At 53.6% G+C, this 21644-nt stretch overlaps 2 protein-coding genes across 6 annotated transcripts; one reads left to right on the plus strand and one right to left on the minus strand.

Moving 5' to 3' along the window:
• Nucleotides 1–34: 34 nt before the first annotated feature.
• TEAD2 (TEA domain transcription factor 2) lies at nucleotides 35–15491 on the plus strand. Of its 5 annotated transcripts, none has more exons than XM_060084292.1 (13): nucleotides 35–97; nucleotides 1757–1994; nucleotides 2389–2453; nucleotides 2916–2978; nucleotides 4117–4128; nucleotides 4354–4461; nucleotides 4557–4615; nucleotides 7709–7773; nucleotides 8824–8972; nucleotides 11377–11550; nucleotides 13198–13359; nucleotides 14008–14160; nucleotides 14702–15491. In XM_060084292.1, the coding sequence occupies exons 2-13, from the start codon at nucleotides 1763–1765 to the stop codon at nucleotides 14813–14815; spliced, it is 1356 nt and encodes a 451-aa protein (XP_059940275.1). In that variant the 5' UTR covers nucleotides 35–97; nucleotides 1757–1762; the 3' UTR covers nucleotides 14816–15491. The 5 variants fall into 5 exon arrangements, with proteins under 5 accessions (XP_059940275.1, XP_059940278.1, XP_059940277.1 ...); XM_060084295.1 differs by having other exon boundaries at nucleotides 13198–13320; XM_060084293.1 differs by lacking the exon at nucleotides 35–97 and adding an exon at nucleotides 110–141.
• Nucleotides 15492–15502: 11 nt separating this feature from the next.
• Nucleotides 15503–20401, minus strand: CD37 (CD37 molecule). The gene is made up of 8 exons (XM_060084297.1): nucleotides 20327–20401; nucleotides 20148–20220; nucleotides 19103–19227; nucleotides 18906–18980; nucleotides 18247–18351; nucleotides 17357–17593; nucleotides 16926–17009; nucleotides 15503–15862 (listed from the first exon to the last, which is right to left on the minus strand). Exons 1-8 carry the CDS (start codon nucleotides 20393–20395, stop codon nucleotides 15785–15787), a joined length of 846 nt encoding a protein of 281 aa, XP_059940280.1. The 5' UTR covers nucleotides 20396–20401; the 3' UTR covers nucleotides 15503–15784.
• Between the last annotated feature and the right edge of the window lie 1243 nt (nucleotides 20402–21644).

Below are 21644 nucleotides of genomic sequence, written 5' to 3' on the forward strand. Positions count from 1 at the left end.
CTCCGGTCCCTCCCACTTTTCCCAAACAAAGCTCCCGGGCAACTTTCTCCCTCGCAGCGCCCCGCCCGCCCGCGGCTCCCCAGCCCCAGGCCGGGAGGTAGGTAGGAAGGCGCCGGCGGGAGTCGGGGATCCTGCTTTGGGGTGTGTGAGTTCGGGTGGGAAGTTATGCGTTATGAGTTGAGGTGTTTGTGGGACCGTCTCTGAATTGCTTGCAGCCCTCTTTTTGCCGGGGGGGGGTGGCGAGTTTGCGCTCGTGACTGAGTCTAAGCGTGGAGTTGGAACTTTCGCCAGAGTTGGGGTGTGTCTGTTGATGGGTCTGAGTTTGGGAGTGTGCGCCTGGGAGTCGGTGAGGATGGGGGACTGTGGGGGGAATGTCTGTGGAGGTATCGGTTTCAAGTGAGAAAGGGCCCCATGCTTGTTTCTGATCGAATTGGTTTGTGTGTGTCATTTGTGGGCGCCTGGTCCTCCTCATGGAGAAAGGAGGCCTCCTGGGTGGCAGAAGGGGGGGCTACGGTGCTTTCTGGATCTTCAGTCTTGTCTCTTTGGAGGTTTGGGGCCTGGGGCAGGAAATTAGTGGGGACCTTTCTGACTCAGTTCCTCCGCCCCTTTGTCTGGCCACATGGGGGAGAGCTGGGCTGGGATTTTGGCCTACGGGGGTCCTGAATGCCTCAGCGCCACTGGGCTCGGCCAGGGGTCTTTGTCTGTCTGGGCCGGAGCTCCGGGGTCCGAGGAAGGAGGGGGTTGGGGGCCTGGACTCTGGGGTCCTGGGAAAGCTGTGGAAGACGTGGAGCCGCCAGGGAGGCGGGATCTGACTGTATTGGAAAAAGTTTTCCCCTGTTCCCGGCCTCCGGAAAGTCACTGGGAACTTGAGTTGGATCGGAGCCCATGCCGCGGGGCCGGGGGGGTGGGGGGGAGGAAGGGGAGGGAAGGGGCGGGGCCGGGGGCCAGAGAGGAGGCGCCCTCACTGGCCAGTCCCTCCCCTAATGGGGGTTGTGGGAAACTGGGGGAGGGGACGCCTGGGCCCTTTGTTCTGACTCTCCTGATGGCAGGGAGCCCCTGCCCCCCAGTCTGTGGTTCTGTAGGTCTTTCCTGGTCTTGGCTTGAGTTTGTGCCCTGAGTCTCTGTCCCCTTCCCTCTGGGTCTCTGTCCCCCGACACTGGGTCTCTGTTCCCTCTGTCTGGGACTCTGTCCTTCTCTCTCTCTAAGTCTCTGTCCCCCTCTCTCTGGATCTCCCCTCAGCCTTACTAGGGCCTGTGCCCCTCCTTCTTTTCTAGCAGCTGCTGCTCACATCCTGGCACCTGTTCTCGGGGTGGGACTGAGAAGATCTCACCCATGTCCCCCTTCCCTGCAACTAGGCTCTGACTCCTGTCTTCTTTAAACCAGTAATCCACACCCAAATTTTCAGCCCTCCTGGACCCTAGTCATTACTCTGGGGTCTTCAAGACTTCATCACAATCCAGGCTCCCCTGAGAACACAGAGGAGAACGCTCTCACCCTAAGCTTCCCCAGAAACCCAGCCCCTTTCTCCTCCAGGACCCAGGAGTCCAGGCCCCCAGTCTCCTGCTTCCCTCAGATCCAGGAGTTCGGCCTCCAGCCCCCTCCTTTCTCAGACCCAGGGGTCCAGATCCCCGAACCTCTTCTCCCTCAGATCCAAGGGTCTGGGTGCCCCCCCAGCCGTCTGGACTTCTAGCCCACCCTGCTCGGAGGTCCCTCTGGGTGGGTCAGGGGAACGTTGCTGAGCTCTGTGTTCCTCCAGGCCCAGATGGGGGAACCCCGGGCTGGGGCCCCCCTGGACGATGGCAGCGGCTGGACAGGAAGTGAGGAAGGAAGCGAGGAGGGCACTGGCGGCAGTGAAGGGGCGGGGGGAGACGGGGGCCCAGACGCAGAGGGTGTCTGGAGTCCAGACATCGAACAGAGCTTCCAGGAGGCCCTGGCCATCTACCCACCCTGTGGCCGGCGGAAAATCATCCTGTCCGATGAAGGCAAGATGTATGGTGAGTCCAGTCCGCTCTTTTGCCTTAGCCCCCACTGGTTAATAAAAATATTAAGCAACACTGATGGAGCTCTAAGCACAGTTCACATAAAAGCACATTGTATCCTCCAAATGACTCAGGTAGGAATTAGCATCACCATTTGCACAAATGAGGAAACCAAGGCCCAGCAAGGCTAAATGATTTGTCTGAGGCCACAAAGAACCAGTGTGTGGAGGAACTGGGATTTGAACCCAGGCAGACTGGCTCCAAAGCCTGCAGTCATAACTCCTCTCCCTTATAGCCCCCAGCTTGCTGTGGACCTCTGGGAAATGTTGCTTCTCTCTCCTTCCCTGGTGTCCTCTCTGTTGGGAACTTCTGCTAAAGGTCTAACTCTGTTCCATCTTTGACTTTTCAGGTCGGAATGAACTGATTGCCCGCTACATCAAGCTGAGAACAGGGAAGACTCGAACTCGCAAACAGGTCTCAGGACTGCCTTGTGGGCTTCTGTTTGGAGTGGGCTTGTCTTGTCAGGGTCAGCCTACCAGCAGATTCACATTAGGGGAGAAGCTTGTTCATGTGTTTTTGTCTTTCCTTTTGGCCCCTAATAGGCACTCTAACTGTTTATTTTGGTGTAGTTCTCTTAGCAGCTGCATGAGAACTAGAGGGTAAGATGGACCAGAAGAGCCAAAGAGAAAAGGATGGGGAAGAGAAATAAGACCCAGATTTGCTGGGTCTCAGGATGATCAGTAGTGTTAGTGAGAAAAGAATAGCCTTTATGGACACATCTGTGTCCTTACGCTCCAAGACAGCTGGCACTTTCTATGTATTTGTCATCTTTCGTGTTTCAGCAGCTCCATGGGGCACCTGGAGGGAGGGAAGTGGTACGGGACGCAAGGGGTGAGTGGCTGTGGCCTGAATCTGCTCCTTTGTCACTCCCTTCAGGTATCTAGTCATATCCAGGTTTTGGCCCGAAGGAAATCGAGGGAAATCCAGTCCAAGCTCAAGGTAGAGGTCAAAGGACTGTGGCAGACACCCTGAGAGGGAGGCAGAGACCTTGAGAGGGGGGATAGAGACCCAGAGAGAGGAGGACAGGGACCCAGAGAGAGGGGGACAGAGACCTGGGTGGAGGGGATAGAGACCCAGAGAGAGAGGGCAACAGAGGTCCAGAGAAAGAGCGAGAGACCCAGGGTGGGGGACAGAGACCCGGAGATGGGGACAGAGTCACACAGAGAGGTAGACAGATGGGGGGAGCAGAGACCCAAGGTGGGGGTTAGTGGCCCAGCAAGGGGGTGAATAGAGACCCTGGGTGGAAAGAGTGTCATAGAGAGAGGGGAACCGAGATTTAGCTTAGGACAGGCAAGAAGGATGGGGCGTTGGGCCTGTCCTCTGACTACCGCTGTCTTCACCCTCCCTCTCCTCTCCTCCCCTCCCCTCCCCTCCCCTCACTGCCTTCTCCCTCTTATGCTGTGAGGATCTCCTCTTTGTCTCCTTCTGGTTCATCTTTCCATGCTGCCTGCCTGCATTTTCTGTGCCCAGAAATCTTCATTTCCTTTTGGAGATGTTCATATCCCTTTTCTTTTTTGCATCCTCTGGATTTCCTGTTCCATCTTGGCCTGAGACCTTCATTTTCTACTCCTCTGAATATGGGGTCTTTTCTACCTCTTCCTTAGGATTTGAGGACCACTACTTCCTGTTCTTTTTGTGCCCAGAAGCCTCCCCATCCTTTTTCTTTAAGTCTGAAAACCTTCACTCCCAGTCTTTGGTCTTTTGTGGACCTCACTGTCCCCCTCTGTCCTGTCTGGGCTGGGAAACCTTCACTGTCTCTTCTCTCTGGGTCTAAAAGTCTCATTTCCTGTTGCCTGCGTATTCGGAAGCCTCCACTTCCGGCTCTTTCTGAACCTAGAAACCCTCATTGCTGTCTTTTATTCTGGGCATGGGAACCCCTTTCCTCCTCTAGGCCTGGCTTTCTCTACTTTCTGTTCTATATTCATCCCTTGCTCCCCCTTCCTTCCATCGCTCAGCTCAGGGTGGCTGGACTGTAGGGGTTGGGAGGGCAGGAAGGTGGAGTGGGGCAGTCCCGGCCTCATTTCCTAAGTCGTGTTTTCTTTCTTCCTTTGGCACCCTCCCCCACCCCCATGGGCAGGCCCTGAATGTGGTAAGTCCCCTTGCCCATCCTCCCACCTCTCCCTTTCCCAGACATTCCTGAGGAGGCCAGGAGGGGCAGGGGGCTGTAGTGAGAGGGATTTGGACCCTCACCCAACCCTTCGCCTTGGCTCCCCAACTCTGCATCTCCGCGGGCTTGCCCTGCCATGCCATTATCCCACCCTTCCTGTGTCGACTGGGACTTCCCACTAACATGGACCTCCAACTTTTCCTCCAGGACCAGGTTTCCAAGGACAAGGCTTTCCAGACAATGGCCACCATGTCCTCAGCCCAGCTCATCTCAGCACCTTCCCTGCAGGCCAAACTTGGTCCCGCCGGTCCACAGGTGGCCTGGGTTGGGGATTGTGGGGTTCAGGGCTGGAGCGGTGGGGTTGCAGTTTCAACAGGAAATTGATTGAGCCCCCTTCTTTGTCTCTTCAGACCCCAGAGCTTTTCCAGTTTTGGTCGGGGGGTTCTGGGCCCCCCTGGAATGTTCCAGAGTAAGTACTTCCTATTCTGGCTCAGCACCTGCTCCCCTCCCCCCACCTCCAGCCCTTTCTCACCCCATCTTCCAGCTCCGAACTCTCTTGTGAACATAGATTCTGCAGTCAGGCTATCTGCATTTGAATCCCAGGGAGGAGGCTGGGGCAGTGGTCTGGAGAAGAAGATTAGGTCTGAGCTGGGATAGTGAGGAGGGGATGGGGAAGAGAGGAGAAGGGCCTGATGGACTGAGAAGGAGGGACGAGGCAAGGAGAGTGCTTGGGGTCTGGCTGGTGACTGGGGTTGGTGGGACCATCCAGAAATGTGCAACCTGGGGGAGGAGTGGGTTTGAGGAGGAAATAAGCTCAGCATGGGATTGATGTGATGAATGTGAGGGGCCTGTAGGATGCCCATGGGGATAATGACCTCCCAGTGAGATTGTCTGGGCCCCAGAGGCTCATGGGAAAGGCTTGTTCTCATCCCATAAAGGTGGTTCTTGGGCCTGAGGGTAGAGCAGGACTCTATCTTCTCTCAGAGTCAGAAGGAAGGAAGAAAATGGGCCCCTTTTCAGCTCTGAGAGAGCCCTGAGGGTGACAGGATATGTTTTAAGCCTAGAAGATAGAAAGGGCCCCAGAGGCTCATGGGAAATGGAGTTTTCAGCCCATGGAGGTGGAAGTGGATCCAGGCTGGGAGAGAAAAAAGTTTGCTGGGGAGGTGCTGCTGGATGGGGACACGGGAAAGGGTCAGAACAAGTCCGTGGGGGCTGAAGGAACTACAGGTTTGCAGGGGAGAGGGTTGGGCTGGAAGAAGGGGTGGTTCAGCAAGCATCGCACTGGGCATCGGGGTCCCACCTTTTATGGAGCTGATAGTCAAATGGGGGCAACGAATGTTCATTAAATCATCACCTAAAGAAACACAAAATTGAAGTGTGTGCCGTGGTGTGGAGAATCAAAACAGGTTCTTGGGTGACGGAGAGAGTTCTGGGGTTTTTTCTGAGGAGGTAGCACGGAAGGCCAAGTAGGACTTAGCAAAAGGTATATAACAGGGTTGGGAATATTTTAGGTAGAGAAAACAGCATGTGCCAAGGCCCTGAGGTGTGAAAGTTTGGGGAGTTCCAGAAACCGAGAGAAGTATTAAGCCATTGGCTGGTCAGTCAGATGTTTATTGAGCACCTACTAAGTGCCTGGTACTCTTTTTGTACTGGGGACCCAGCATTGAACAAATTAGAATTCCTGCTTTCGTGGAGCTTATATACTTGGAGAGGGGAGGAGACAGACAATAAACATACAGATAAATAAATAAGTATTAATAAGAAAAGAATAAATGTGGGAAATAAAGCAGGGTATATATCCTCTTTTTGGACAGGGGTCATGAGAGGCCTCTCTGAGGAGGTGGCATTTGAGCAGTGGCCCTAATGGGTAAGAGGGTAGGGTATTGGGGTTTAGATTTCAGAACTGGGATGGCAAGTACTAGGTTATGGTTTCTGCGGGTTCAGGTCTAAATGTCCATGGAGTTTGTGTCTTTCTGATCCTGATGTTTTGACACTTGGCCTCTGCCTGCCCTCTGACATCTCAGTCTCCTCACCACTATCTCCTGGGCTACGCATAGGTTACTGGCTTCTAGAGCCTTGTTGTCGGATACTGCAGTCACTAGCCACATGTGGTTATAGAAATTTAAGTTAATTAAAATTAAATAAGAATTCACTTCCTTGGGAATTCCCTAGCGGTAGAGTGGTTAGGACTCGGCGCTTTCACTGCTATGGACCGGGTTCAACCCCTGGTTGGGAAGATCCCGCAAGCCACTCAGCATGGCCAAAAAAAAGAATTCAGTTCCTCAAATATCCTAGCCACATTCATACTCAGTAGTCACAGGTCATGTGCTCAGTAGCCACATGTGGCCGGTGGCTACTGTATTGGATGGCACAGATATAGAACATTTCCATCATCGCAGAAAATTCTATTGGACAGCCCTGCTTTATTTTATTTTATTTTTTAAACATTTATTTTATTGAAGTATAGTTGATTTACAATGTGTTAATTTCCGCTGTACAGCAAAGTGATTCAGTTATATATAAATACATTCTTCTTCATATTCTTCCCATCATGGTTTATCACAGGATATATTGAATATAGTTCCCTGAGCTATACAGTAGGACCTTGTTTATCCATCCTCTATATAATAGTTTGCATCTGCTAATCCCAAACTCCCAGTCCATCATCCCTCCCCCACCTCTCCCCTTGGCAACCGCAAGTCAGTTCTCCATGTCTGTGAGTCTGTTTCTGTTTTGTAGACATGTTCATTTGTGTCATATTTTAGATTCCACACATAAGTGATAACATGCGATATTTATCTTTCTCTTTCTGACTTACTTCACTTAGTATGATAATCTCTAGTTCCATCCATGTCGCTGCAAATGGCATTATTTCATTCTTTTTTATGGCTGAGTTGTATTCCACTGTGTACATGTACCACATCTTTATCCGTTCATCTGTTGATGGATGCTTAGGTTGCTTCTGTGTTTGGCTGTTGGGCATTGGACAACACTGCTTTAGATTCTGTTGTGCTTCACCCCCACCCTGAACTTTTGCCTGATGTCCCACTGGTCATTTTCTCCCTACCCTCTTTTTTTTTTTTTTTTTTTTTTTTTGTATTTTTTTTTAACATCTTTATTGCAGTATAATTGCTTTACAATCTCCCTACCCTCTTGAGCCTTCAGCCTCCTCTTTCTCCAAGTTTCCTATTTGTTCTGTTTTCTCCCCACCTCTTGAGACCCCATTTGTGTTCTCTTTCTGCCATTTTGTGAGAGGCATCAAAATATCCTCAAGACCACAGGCTTTGTGGTTGGGACTGATCTGGGTTTGAGCCCAGGCTACGCCATGCCAGCTGTGTGACTTTGGGCGGGTCAGGTGACCCCTGTTTGTCTCAGTTTCCTCCTATGCAAAATGAGAAGAGCAGTAATCACACCTACCTCATATAGGCTGTGAGGCTTCAATGAAATGGTGCCCATAATGTGCTTGCACAGGGTCTGGCTTGTCATGGCCCCTCAGTAAATGTTAGCTGGTACGATTAGCATCTTTCCTTCTTACTGACCCCCAGTTTCCTTTCTCCCTCAGTGTGAAGCCATTCTCGCAGACACCGTTCTCCTTGTCACTGACTCCTCCATCTACTGACCTCCCAGGTAAGAGCCTGTTCTCCACTCTCTCTTGTTTTCCCCTCTCTCTTCTCAGCCCTGACTGCCTTTCCTTCAACGTTCCATTGATCAGGGGATACATTCTTACTGAGATCCAGCTCTCAGGCAGGGCCTGTGGGGGTATGGAAAGATGAGTCACAGAATTTATAGTGGTTAAGAGCCTGGCTTCTGTAGCCAGATCTACTGGGTTTATGGTCTGTCACTTGCTAACCCAAAGGACATCAGGGACATTGATATATTAATCAAGATTCTTTAGCTGCACATGACAGAAACCCAAATCAAGCTAGATGACCAAAAAAAAGGGGGGGCGGATTTATCGGTTCAGGTAACTGTTATTTCAGGAGTTATGCCTTCAGACGTGGCTGGATCCAGGGACTCAAATGGTAGCAATCAGGACTTGCTTGGGTCTGCTTTCCTCTGTGGTGGCTTCATTCCCAGGCAGGCTCTGCCCACCTGGTAGCAAAGATGGCTTCTGGAAGTCCATGCTGATGTGGTCCTAAGAACTCACATTGGTGAAAGAGAGCTCTCAGTTTCCACAGATTCATCAATTGGGAATGCTTTTGGCTGCAAGTTACAGAATATCCAAATTAACAGTGCCTTAAATAGTAAAGGCTTTAATGATTCCAAATAACAAAAAATCTGGAGGTGGGCTGCTCCTGTGCTGGTTCAGCACCTCAGCAATACCAGGACTGGCATTTCTATAGGTCTCTTGGCCTCTGTTTTATTATCCCAAGATGGCTGTTGTGACTCCAGGCAACACATCCCAAGCAGGACTTGGCCAGAGCCAAAAGCTTTCTCCTCCCAAAGTTCTGTCTTTTTCATTCAGGAAGAAACTCCTTCCCAGAAGCCCCCCAGCAGATTTCCCCTAACGTCTCATTGGCCAGGACTGTGTCACATGGCCACCTCTAGCTGCAAGGGAGGCTGGGAAAGTGAGTATTTAGCTTTTTCAGCTTCTAAGTGGAGGCAGGCAAGAGAGAACAGTGCTTGATATATTCAATAAATGTTAGCAATTATTATTGTTTGTTCTTCTCTCTCTAGGGTACGAGCCCCCCCAAGCCCTCTCACCTCCTGCTTTGCCCCCACCTGCCCCATCACCCCCAGCCTGGCAGGCTCGGGCTCTGGGCACTGCTCGGTTGCAGCTGGTGGAGTTCTCGGCCTTTGTGGAACCTCCAGATGCAGCTGATTCTGTGAGTGAAATTTTGGGATAGTCACTGGGGGGTTTTGGAATGAAGGGGGTTATAGGAAGGGAAAGCATAAAGCAGGGGTTCTCAAATTTTAGCATGTGTCAGAATAACATGGAGAGCTTGTTAAAACACAGATTGCTAGGCCCACCCTTGGAATTTCTGATTCAGTTGTTCTGGTGTAGGATCTGAGAATTTGCATTTCTAATAAGCTCGCAGGTGATGTTGATGGTGCTGGTCCAGGGACCACACTTTGAGAACTACTAGAATAAAGGAAGTGGAATAAAGTAGAATAAAGGAAGTGGAAGGTCATAGGGTCATAGATTGGAAAGGCCAGAGAAATCATCCAGGACATCGTTCATTCATTCAGTAAAAATTTTTAAGTGCCTACTGTGTGCCAGGCTTTGGGGTGGATACTGGGAGCCTGGAGAAGAAAATCTGTTTCTAGGTGCCAGCTTTCCTGGCCTAGGATGGAGACAGATGCCATATTAGTCAGAGTGGACTGACTGTTAGAAGAAATAACTCCCAACCCTCAGGGACTGAACAACATAGAAGTTTCTCACTCATTAACATTTCAGTGTGGCTGGTTGGTAGGAGCCTTCCACACAGTGATTTGGGGAATCCAGGCTTCTTCCATTTTGCGGCTCTGCCATTTTCTAGGGCTTCAGAAGATGCTGCTGAATGCTCTGCATCTGGCTGGCAGATGGTGGAAGGCAGAGAGTCAAGACTTATGCAGGTTTTATGAATCTGGCTTGGAAGTGGCAACTATCAGGTCTGCTCACATCCCATTAGCCAGAACTTAGTCATGTGGTCACACCTAACTGCAAAGGAGCCTGGGAAATATAGTTTAGCTGTGTGAAAAGGAACTGGGATTTGTGAACTGCAGCAGTCTCTGCCGTAGTGACCTAAACGCCAGTTGCTGTATATCATGGTCCTGGTAAAACCCAAGTCAGATGAGGTTAAAACCCTCCCATCTCACTTGGAACAAAAGCTAAAGTCCTTTCAGTTGCCTACAAAGCTCTGGTTGATCTGACCCTCATTCCTGTTCTGACCTGACCTCCTGCCCTCTCACCCTTGTCTACTCTGCTCTGCCACACTGACCTCCATGCCCTTTCTCAAACATGCCAGGCCCACTCTTGGTTCAGGGCCGTTGCATCTGGATGTCCTTTCCCCAGATATCCCCATTCTCTCCCTCCATTCATTCAGGCCTTTGCTTGATTGTCTTCTCAGATTGGCTTTCCCAAGTCACTTTATGGAAAATGACAGTCTTGCCCGCATTACTATGCTTTATTTTTTCATAGCATATGTCAGTCTCTGAAGGTTATATTATCCATGGAATGATTTTTAAAAATTTCTGTCTCTGCCGGTAGCTCCGTGGGGTAAGGGATTTTGCCCTTGTAGCCCTGGGACCCAGAATAGTGCCTGCACACAGTAGGTCTCTCGACAGATGTCTGTTGAATAGTAAGTATGTGCTGTGATAGGGGAAGCTCACATTTCTGTGGGTGTACAGAGGGGTAATTATACCTGGGGAGTGAGTGAAGACTTCCCTGAGATGAATTTTCCACGTGCAGAACTGGATGTTTCAGACACACAGAGAGAAACAGCATGAAGTTTTCAGGGAAACAAATAATTGAATATGGTGGGAGCTGGTGAGGCTGCAGATAGGTGGGTGGGTGCTGGTTCTGGAGGAACTGACATTGCCAAGCTGAGTGAGGGACCCAGACTTTGTTTAGAGGGTAATGGGGAACCACGGAAAAGGTAGGGTATAGAGATGCCATCTGACTGCGATCAAGGGAGGCTTTCAGGAAGAGGCAGATTTGGACGGACTTGGGCCTGGAAAGACAGAAGGAGGATTTGTATTGGAAGAGAAGAAGGGGCATATTTTCAGGGTATGGACAGAAGTGATAAGAATAAGAACAGATAGGAAGTCCTGATGTGGGCTCTGTGGATTTCCACCCATCCATCCATCCATCCATGAACACCTATTCAATACAGGGTCAGGTTGGGGGGGTGTGGGCTTTGTCCTAGGGGTACTGGGGAGCCATGGGAGGATTACGAGCAGGGAAGGGCCAGGGTTAGCTCTGTAGCCATGTGAGTGAAGAACTGAAGAGGAAATTGGAGGCTGGGAGGCCAGGGAGAAGGCTGGGGTGAGGGTGGGAGAGGACAGGGCTGTGGGGATGGAGAGCAGGGGACAGGGCAGGGAACTGGACAGTAAGGACAGGGCTTGGGGACTGAGATACTGTGGGAGTAAAGGGGCAGCAGGGAGTGGGGACAGTGCCTGAGAGCTGGGCCCAGTGGAACAGCAAGCAGGAGCTGTGGCGATGGTGACGGGGTGTGGGATGGGCTTGGGCAGTGAGGGCTGGGGGTCCAGCCCATCTCCCACTCCTCACCCGTGGCTGCCCCTCCTCAGTACCAGAGGCACCTGTTTGTACACATCAGCCAGCACTGCCCCAGCCCTGGAGCGCCCCCCCTTGAGAGTGTGGACGTCCGGCAGATCTATGACAAATTCCCTGAGAAAAAGGGTGGTCTGCGGGAGCTGTATGATCGTGGGCCCCCCCACGCCTTCTTCCTGGTCAAGTTCTGGGTGAGTTCCACCACCAAAAACAAAAGTGCTCACAAGTCACGTGGCCTCCTAGCTAAGGCCACTGGCTCTAATGGAGAGTCTCAGGACTTACCAGGTCAGCCTGGGCCTTACCAGTCCTCATGGCTCAGAGTGTCAGCCCCCTCAGCAGCAAGGAACACCAAGGAGTTTTGGATGGGACCAGTGCAGGTATGGAGACCTCCAGCCTCCCCAGGTCCCACTAGACTTTGCCACACCCAGTCACGCAACTGATATGGCCCTGGGGATTTGCTTGCGACATTTCAGACTTCCCTATGTCCCACCTGACCACACCAAACCTTGTTGCTAAGGAATGGCTCCTTCCCCTTAGCAAGTGAATCCTGGAGTGTTTGGTCTCTAAAGAGGGGACGAGGCTTTACTGGGTTTCACCAGACCCTGTTGCTAAGAATGTCTGGCCTCGAGGAAGGGACTGAAGGAGCTGGGGAGTGGCTTTGTAAAGTCCTGTATTTATTTAGCAATCATTTATTGAGCACTTAATGTATATAAGCCCTAAGCCAGGTATGTAATTGTGAATAAGAGGGTTTCTTAGGCTTATTTGGTGTGGTGTCCAGTACAATGACTGACGCTATAGGGGTTCAATCAATATTGTGAATGTTTAGGTGGTGCTAACTCTTGCGGTAACCAGGGCTGTGGAGGGATATACGTAGTCTCCAAGAAGGAAAGCCCGTAGCTTCCATGGTTATGAAGCATTCTGGTGTGTGATGTGGAGGCCTGAGACGGCTCTGAGAATGTGCTGCTGAAGTTTTAGGCATTGTTAGGGCTTAAGACAGGCCTCACAAGGTCCCAGGTCTGGAGAGCAACCCTTCAGAAGCCCAGTATGTGAAGGGCTGCAGGGGAGTGGCCGGGAAGGCCCTCTGTTTTCTTTGGCTTCACAAGGCCCTGTTGCCAGGGTGATGGATGGAGTCAGGCCTCTGAGGAGAGGACTAAACTACCCTGGAGAATGACCTGACCAAGTTAGCAACTACAGTTAGGAAAAGGAAGAGAGGTGCCTCCTGGGAAGGTGACCAAGGGGCTCAGACCAAAGGTGTGATGGGGTCTTAGGCTTCATTAGGCTCCACTTGGCCTAATGGAGTGTCTGCCAATTGGCCACTGGGGTCATGAAGGGATCTGACACCTGAGAATTGGCTGAAAGGGCCTGGGAGAGTTTTCTAGAGAGGAGTCAGGCTTCCCCAGACCTCACCATGCCCCGTTGCTAGGGAATAGCCACTTGTCTTAGCAACCAGGGTCAGGAGGGGCCCTGAGGGAGAGCCTCTGGTTGCTAGGGAATAGCTGCCTCCTTAGTAACCAGGCCCTTGTAAGGGGCTGAACTCCTGAGTTGGGGGTTTCAGGAGAAAAAGTTGAAAAGGGCCTCCTTGGTGGGGAAGTTACTGAGGCGAGAGGGTCAGGACCATGGGGGACCCAGACATCTTTAACACTGATGGAAGGAATGGTGGGTCTTCTCCAGAAACTGGCCCATGGAGAGGTGGGGACTTTAAATGTTGAGGAAGAGAGATGGGCAACTGCAGGGCAATGGGTGACACCAGGCCATGGAGCAGAGTTCCCACTTCAGAAGAGTCCCCACTGTTTATAAAGGACACCCCCTCCAACTTACCTGTGCCTCCCCATCCCCAGGCGGACCTGAACTGGGGCCCGAGTGGCGAGGAGGTGGGGGCCGGCGGTAGCAGTGGTGGCTTCTATGGCGTGAGCAGCCAGTACGAGAGCCTGGAGCACATGACCCTCACCTGTTCCTCCAAGGTCTGCTCCTTTGGCAAGCAGGTGGTGGAGAAGGTGGAGGTGAGGCTGGAGGGGTGGAGCTCTGGGCGGGTGAGCGCCCAGCCACCTGCCACTTTGGGGGTGCAGACTAAATGGACTGGGAGCCACGACAGCTCAGGCCTTTGGGGGTCTGCATGGTGGGTGGGGGGTGCACGGGCTTAGAGCTAATCTGGAGTTCCAAAGTGATGTGTAGGGGTCACTTTGAGGGTTTAAAGATACTGTGTGGTACAGAGATTTACAGTCACTAAGATTCACAAGGTTCTTGTGGATTTGGAGGAGTCCGCAGGGCAAGGAGGTTCAAGGGTCCCACTTAGGGGTTGCGGAGGGCTTGAGGGGGTTCTCAAGTACAGAGGTCAAATAGACTTTGGAGATCTCATGGAGGGTCTTTGGAGGGCTTGAGGGTATCTGAGGGCCTGGAGGGTTTTGAGGGTTCAGAGCACAGCTTTGAGGGGCTGGAGGGGTCCCTAGTTCCAGGCTCAGTGATCCTGAGCTGGGTACCCAAGGGTTCAGGGTCCCATCTTTGGTCACTGTGGATGGGGCAATGGAGGGAAGATGGCATTGGGGAGTGGGTGTGGCATCTGAAAGGTGGCGTGGAGTGGGGTTCAATTCCTGGGGTGACCCCTGTGTCTCTGAGTCACTGTCCTCTCCACTCCCTGTCCCCTGGTTCAGACGGAGCGTGCCCAGCTGGAGGACGGGAGGTTTGTGTACCGCCTGCTGCGCTCACCCATGTGTGAGTACCTGGTGAATTTTCTACACAAGCTGCGGCAGCTGCCCGAGCGCTATATGATGAACAGTGTCCTGGAGAACTTCACCATCCTCCAGGTGATGCGCTGGTGCTGGGCCTGAGCAGGGACCCTGATATGGAGGGGAGTACCTGCAACAGACCCTCAGCCTAGGGACCCTTTACCTGGGAAACTGACACAGTGGGGACCTCACACTTGACCCTTAGCTTAGGGGACCCGTTTACCCAGGGAACTGTTATGGTGGGGATTCCACAGCATTCTCATAAAAGGGAAATTGACCTGGAGGACACCCCACAGTGGATCTTCAGCCTAGGGGACCCCCTTCACAGGGAACCTAACCTTAGCCCAGGGGACATGATATGGTAGAATATCCTTTAACTTTGGGAAGTATGATGTGGTGGGGACCCCCATGACCCTGTAATGTGATATAGCATCTGATGTGAGGCCCCTCCCTACTGACCCCGAGACCTAGAACCTGGCATGTTGGCATCCCATCTATCTGGGGGAACATGACATGGTGGGGATCCCTTTCTTGGGTATCCCATGATTCCTCGGGGAGGGCACAGTGTTCCCTGCCCTCCCTTCTAAGCATAAACCCCTTCTCCTGGCCTCCTTGGCAGGTGGTGACAAACAGAGACACCCAGGAACTGCTGCTCTGCACTGCCTATGTCTTCGAGGTCTCCACCAGTGAGCGGGGGGCCCAGCACCACATTTACCGCCTGGTCAGGGACTGAAGGGGGACCCCAGAAGCGGCTCACCCCCGGAATACCCTCCTCCCAGGAAGGACCTCCAGCTTTCCTCACGCTTCTTACTTGGTGGGGTGGGGGTGGGCTGCTCCCTCTTAGGACCTTAAAAGCTCAGTGGTGAGTTGAATGGGCTGGGACTGAGAGGAAAGGATGGATCCTGATATTGGGACCTCACAGGGGTGTCTGAAAGGACAGATCACTCCAGAGCATTTGACACTGGGGACAGGAGTGAGACAACCCCTGGGACAGCAGTGGTTTCTGTCTCTGACAGGCATCCTCCCCCTTCTCGGTTTTGGAGGGCCCCAGTTACACATTGGCTTGTCCCTCTGTTTTTCAGCAACCCCCTTCTTCCCAATCTGCCTCTCCTTACCAGCCCCATCCCAGGACCCTGATATTGAATCTTGAAGGTTAACCCTTTCTGTGCAGTAGTAGAGCCAGGTGGGCCCTGGAAATATTTTTTTTTTAATATAACAAGAGATATTTATAAGTGGGTGTTAGGGTCGTGACTTTTTCTCAGCTGGGCAAGCAGTGGGGTGAGGCTTTTAAGTCTCATGTCCTCTTCTAAATGAGCCGTGGGGCTAGACTGTGTTGCCTCCTTCTCCTCCCCTCCCCCCAAAGTGTGTTGGTTTGTGTTTTGACAGAGGATAAAGCTATTTTACCAAAACGCAGGGGATTTATTTGGCGTTTGGGCTAAAAATAATCTAGTGGGAGGTGGTAGACCGACAGATGAGGCAAAGAAATGAGGTATCTTTAGGGGCAGGAAGCTGGTGGCCGGAAACCCCAGGTCCCACGGGAGAGGTGACAACAGCGGGTCAGGCAGACATCTGGGTTCCCGAGGGGAATGAGGGCTCAGTGGCTGGGACCGGCTGGGGATTAAACAAATATTTACAGGCGACAGGGAACTAAATGCCCAGGGCACTTGAGGGAGGCGGGGCGGGGCTTCGGGAAGGTCGGGGCCTAGCGGTACCGAGCGAGCCGATCGTAGACGTGGTCCAGGTTTCTGCACAGGAATATGGAGAGCGTCATGAAGCTGAGCTACAGAGAAAGGAGACGCGGTCAGAGAGGTCGAGGGGGTGCCGGGGAGAGTCGGGGGTCCCCAGGGAAAAAACCTAGGGGGTGGTGGGACCAGGGGAAGAAAATAAGGGCCCGCGAGTTGGGCGGGGCTGCGTCATGGGAGGTGTGGAGAGGGAGTAGGTAGGAGATGGGCGGGACTAGAGGGAGAACTTGTTAAAGACTCAGGGACGGGAGTTTGGAGAATATGGTGGAATTAAGGGTAAAAGGGCTAGAGGTCATTGGGTAGGACACCAAAGGGCGGGCCGGGGAGGGGTGGGAGCAGAGTTGAAGCAGGAAGGAATAGGGTGGGGTAGAGGGAGTCCAGCTGCGTCTAGCATAGGTCTAGAGTCTGAGAAGCCGCGTGATCCGGAGAAAGCCCAAAGTCCTTTATTCCGGAGACTCATCTATCTCGCCCTCCGACTCGGCCTCTAATTCCATCTCGGCCTCCATCTCCGCGCCTGCACTCCCGGTCTCAGGTTGTTCCTCGTCTTGATCCCAAATAGGCCAGGGCCCCAGAGCCATGGGCAGTTTACCCTGCGGGGCCTTGTCCCCCCAGTTAGGGCAGGCACCCGCCATGCCCCAGCCAACCCACAGATTGCCGCTACGCCCGCTGCTGCTCAGCACACCATAGCGCCCGCCGCTGCCATCGGTGCTCGGGCCGGGCCCGGGGTTCGAACAGTAGGCATCCGGCACCTGCGGCTGGCGTTCCTGGTGGAGCATGCTGCGTGGTAGTAGTAGGCTCAGCCCCACCACACTCACCGGAGGGGAAAGGGGAGGGATATTGCGGCCAATAGCAGGAGGCTGATATGCCAAGGAGGGCCAATGGGAGCCTCGCGAGGAAGGGCGGGAACGCCTGCTCCCTCCGCGTAACCAATCAGAGCTCACAGAGGCTAGGTCTCCTCCCTCGTCCCAGGTGGAGCCTCAGGAGGGCCTGGATTAGCTGACACTGTACCACGCATGAGCCTTTCCCTGAGAGAATGGTTGGACGCGCAATTTGGGGCGGGGCCATCTAGACCAATCGTGAGTGGGGGCGGGACCAGATTACCTCAAGTAGACCCACGCCGAGACAAATGCCCACTATGGAGATGAGGTTGTTGTGCAACCACTTCTGGAGGCTCCGTGCGCAGCCCTGGGGATATAGGGGAGAGGCTACAGGTAGGCTTCTTTTGGGGATTCGCCCTCAAGCCCGGGCCCACTGTTCTCCTCCGCCCAGCCCTAACCCTTCTTTCAGGTACCGCCCCCCTTCCCTAGTTACCAGGGTTCTCTAGTCTCTCCGCTTCGGCCGGTCCAAGCCTTCCCCCTCCCCAGGCATCAGCGTTCTAGATCCTGCCCTTTCGCCTAGGCCTTTTCTTTAGGCCCCGCCCTTCAAAAGACCCCGCCCCTTGTAGGAGCTCTGCTCCTCTTGTAGTACCTCCCTCTCTCGTAGCTCCACCCTGTCAGGCCCCTCCTACGTCCTGCGCTCCAAATCCTCCCCACCTCGCGGTAGATGTAGCTGTTCGCGGGGACCAAGCAAATGTCTGCATAGTGTCGGGGCCGCGCCACTTGTCCGAGCCGGCTGAACTGAGGGAAGGAGATCTTATCGAAGATTGCGGAGTCGTTGGTCGCCGATGAGTTATAGCAGGAGCAGGGCACGCGGTGCCCTCTCGATTCGTTGCTCCTCAGGCTGGGGGTACGGAACCAGTCCTGAGGAGAGTTCCAGCCACAGCAGCGCAGCTAGGAGAGGGACAAGAGTCAGAGGAACAGGGGCTGGAGGGATGCAAGATACTTTGGGGGATCAAGGGACTGGGTGATGGGTATGAGGTCATACTGGGGAGTAGAGGGCTAAGTGGTGGGTGCAGGGTGGGGGACTGTGAGCTGTGGGGTCATGGCAGGGCCAGGAGACATTAGGGGAACATGAGGTTGGGAGAGACAAGTCACGGGGTTAGGGGTCATGGGGCTGGGGGGAGAAGCTGCAGAATCGTGCTGTGGACTGAAGAGTGGATAGGCAGTACAATTCAGCCTCAGGGAGGGGACAAATGGATGGGAGGGCGGGGTCATGTGAGTGATCAGGGAATGGAGTCTCACTTGGGCCGGGTCCCTTGGGAACCAGAGTCACTACTGGGCAGGGAGTGGGGTCACGCTAGGGCCTTGGGGCTGAGGGTGGAGTCTTGTCGAGGCGGGCGGCGGAGCCACTGCAGGAGCTGGGAGCTGGGGGACTGGGCCACGTCGCCACGGCTGGAGGTGGAGTAGGTGAGTAGGGTTACATTAGGGTCCTAGAGCTGGGGGCTCGGGCCGCGTCGGGGCCGTCCCTTCCAGGCAGTGGGCGGAGCCACGTCAGAGTCCCAGAGCTAGAGGGAGGGATCCTGGTGGGTGGGGGCCTCACGCACCTGAAACTGCACGTAGTCCCAGCTCTCCTCCGCAGCCGTCTCCTCCGGATGGGCGCGGTAGGTTTGGATCGTCTTCAGCACGACGTCCTCCACTTTCCGCTCCAGCTGATAGGCCGAGAGTGAGGATGAACCACCACCTGCCTCCCCACCGCCATCTGCCCCAACCCACTCCAGCCACTCCGTGGCTGTCTCAGCCTCAGGTAGTCCCTGAGCATCTTAAGGTCGGCCTCGGTTTTTCGCTGAATGGCTAGCTATGTCTCCATCCCTCAAAATCTCTCTCTCTCTGCCTGTTTCAATCGTCTGTCTTTCCGTTTCTCCACTATCTCCCATGATCTCATTCGGTTTCTGTCCCTTTCTGGGAGCCTTCTGTTTCTCCGAGGTTTGTTTGTTTGTTTGTTTTCCTACTTCCCTTTGGATTTCTGTTCCTCTTCCTCTGTCCCTGTCGGTGAGTCTTTCTCTGGCCCTCCCTGTCTCTAGCTCCTTCTCTGTGTCTTTCTGCCAGTCTCTGCATCTGTCTCTGTCTTTCTGTGTCTCTGTTTCTTTCTGTCTTCTCTATCTCTGTTATTTCTCTTTGTCTATGTCAGCCCCTGTCTGCCTTTGTTTCCGTCTCTTTCCACCACCCACTAGCTGGGGTTGGGGGGAGGAGAAGGGGAACTCACCTGGACCTTCTGAGTGGAGATGAGGATTCCCAGGGTGATCTGTGTGGCAAACAGGAGCAGCAGTATCACAAAATACTGGGGAGGGGCAGAGTGGAGAGGTCAGGCTGAATCCCTCTGCGGGATGAAGGAGCTGCCAGGGCTCTATTTGAGGGCAAGATGTGAATGAGCCTAGGGATGGCGGGGGGAGGGGCACTCACCAGGCCCAGGAGGCAGCGGAACTCCTTCAGGGCCCCCACACAGCCCAGGAGGGCAAGGCCCATGGTGAGGATTCCTGAGATGGCCAGGGCCTTGGACCAGATCTGCAAGGGCATGAAGGACAAGCCTGGGGGAGGTGAGAGGCAGTGATGTTTGGTTCCATGTGCACAGCTCCAGGCAGCCCCATTCCACACCCACACGCCACCCAAGCGGGGAACAGTAACCTGGGGGACCTCTTCCTGGGCCCCTGGCATCCTTTTCTCTGGGTCTCTGTCCCTGTCCCACCCTGAATCTCTCTATTTCCTTCTGGGATTCTCTCCACCTCTCTCTGTGGGTCTCTGTCCCTCTCTCTCTTTGGATCTCTGTTCCCTTCTTTCTAGATCTCTGTCCCTCTTTCTTCCCGGTCTCTGTCTTTCCCTCTTGTTCTCAGTCTCTCTGTCCTCTGTCAGCTCCTACCCACCCCCAATAGTTTCAGCCCCATCACTTGTTCTGTGACATTGGATCAGCCATCTAGACCTCCCTGAGACCTAGGGAATAATGCTATCTAGTTCCTAGAGCTGTTTTGAGCAACACATGGGAGGCATGTGTTCAACTGGTCCTCTACACAGGGCAAACATTTATTATATATGAGCCATTAGGATTTTGACTATTACCCCATTGTTATTGTCCTACAATTATTATTAGTGTTGATCTGTTCTACTTCCTTGCTGTGTGACATCCAGTAAGTGACTTCCCCTCTCTGAGCCTCAAGAGAGGGAAGATTTATGGGAAAATCTGATGAGCCTCTGCCCAAGATCTGACACCTAGGAAGTGTCTGAGAAATGGCCATTATTATTACTGGTATGCACAGCTCATTTGCCAGAGGAAGAAGCTGAGGCTCGGAGAGTTACGGCAGTAGCAAGTGGTGGAGCAGAACCTGAGATCAGAACAGGGAGTTGGGCACCATGGGCCTCCCTGGGATGAGGGAGACCACAGGAGGTCCTTGGAAGGGAGCCCAGTTCATGCCTGCTCCAGGAAGGCCCACCCGGACTGGCCCAGCTCCCTTACCCACAAAGGACATGAAGCTGGTCTTGTCGATGAGTATCCAGATGCCAAAGCAGAAAATAAGGCTGCCTAGGACCTGGGGAGAGGAGAGGAGAGCATGGCCGGTGGGCAAAGGGGGATTTGGGATTGGGCAGCTGCAGCAGCGGCTGGGGCCTGGGCTGGGGACCCGGGAGGCAACTCACGAAGAAGAAGAGGTTGAAAACGAAGAGGAGGTACTTGATGAGGCTGAGGCAGCTGTCCTGGGCTGACATCTTCTCCTAGAGGCGTGAGAGAACAGTGGGAGGGACAGGACAGAAGGGGTGGTGGAAGTAGGGGGACGCAGGCAGAAAGAAAGACCGTGAGAGAGAGATAGGAAGAGGCCGAGAGAGAAGAGAAAGGAAGAACTCAGAGAAAGAGGAAGTTCCAGGGGCAGAGCCCCACCCTCTCCCTGTACATGCGAGGTGACTTTCTTCTGTGTCTCTGTCCCCATCTCCCTCACCTGCCCCACGGGGATGCACACACCAGTACCTGAGGGGCCTTGGAATTGGTGGACACCAAGGACACACCAGGCAGTTCTTCCCAGGTCTCCGTGGCTCAGGCTGGGGGACGCACAGGGAATCCTGATCTACTTGCACCCACCTACTCTGGGCACCAGGACCCCAGGCCGGCCCTGGACAGCAGCCGACCTCACAGACACTCTGACCTCACCGCCTGCAAAGCTCTGCCATCTCTGCATTCATCTCTGTCCCCGCTTCCCGGCCCTCCCAGTCTCTTGTCCTCCTCTCTCTCTCGGTCTCTGTTCTTTTCTCTGTGGATCTTTATCCTCTCTTTACCTCTGGGTCTCTGTCCCCTTCCCCACCCAGGTCTCTATCCTCTCCCTCTCTGGTTTCTGGCCCCTTACCTGCGTGCCTGTCCTTCTTTCTCTGTTTATCTACCCCCTTCCCCCACCTTCCCGTCATTGCCCCTCTCTCGGAGTCTGCATCCTGTTCTTGGCAACAAGTGTAGACCAGGGTCCTCCCACGTGCTGGGCCAGGGGCTGGGCACCTGGGGGAAGTGAAAGTGCTGCAGGTCCCAAGTGGGAAGGTCCCCAGTGCGAGGGGGTGACTTGGCGGTACCAGAGCACCCAGAGCGGAAGCTGAGCCTTGGGCAGTACTTCCTGCTTCTGCAGTGAGGCCCCTAGAGGGGCAGGCCCCACAGGAGTCAGGACTGAGCCCAGGACCTTGGCCGTTAGATCCGGGTGTGCAGTACCTGATTGTCTCTAGGCCCGAGCCACGCAGCCAGCAGCCTTTGAAGTCTCCCCTGATGCCCTGCAGGCTCCTCAATTTTGTCAAGTCCTAAACGCCTCACGGATTTTTAACATCATGGATGTTCCTACCATCTTGACATCCACCCAGGCCCTGGAAAACCAGACCTTCTTAGAGACCCAGTACCCTCTCTCTCTTCTGAGCGATCTCATCCACTTTTTTTTTTTTAAGTCTCCAAATGTAATTATTTCTTATTAATGTCATCAAAAATCAATTC

The sequence above is a fragment of the Mesoplodon densirostris genome, chromosome 19, assembly GCF_025265405.1.
Source record: "Mesoplodon densirostris isolate mMesDen1 chromosome 19, mMesDen1 primary haplotype, whole genome shotgun sequence".
Lineage (NCBI taxonomy): Eukaryota > Metazoa > Chordata > Mammalia > Artiodactyla > Ziphiidae > Mesoplodon > Mesoplodon densirostris.

Coding starts and splice junctions, on each gene's coding strand:
- CD37 (XM_060084297.1), bottom strand. CDS start 20,395: ATGTCAGCCCAGGACAGCTGCCTCAGCCTCATCAAGTACCTCCTCTTC. Junction 19,228..20,147: donor CAGCTTCATGTCCTTTGTGG/GTAAGGGAGCTG, acceptor CACCTCCCCCAG/GCTTGTCCTTCATGCCCTTG. Junction 17,010..17,356: donor ACAGCTACATCTACCGCGAG/GTGGGGAGGATT, acceptor CTATATCCCCAG/GGCTGCGCACGGAGCCTCCA.
- TEAD2 (XM_060084292.1), top strand. CDS start 1,763: ATGGGGGAACCCCGGGCTGGGGCCCCCCTGGACGATGGCAGCGGCTGG. Junction 2,454..2,915: donor AGACTCGAACTCGCAAACAG/GTCTCAGGACTG, acceptor CACTCCCTTCAG/GTATCTAGTCATATCCAGGT. Junction 11,551..13,197: donor TCTTCCTGGTCAAGTTCTGG/GTGAGTTCCACC, acceptor CCCCATCCCCAG/GCGGACCTGAACTGGGGCCC.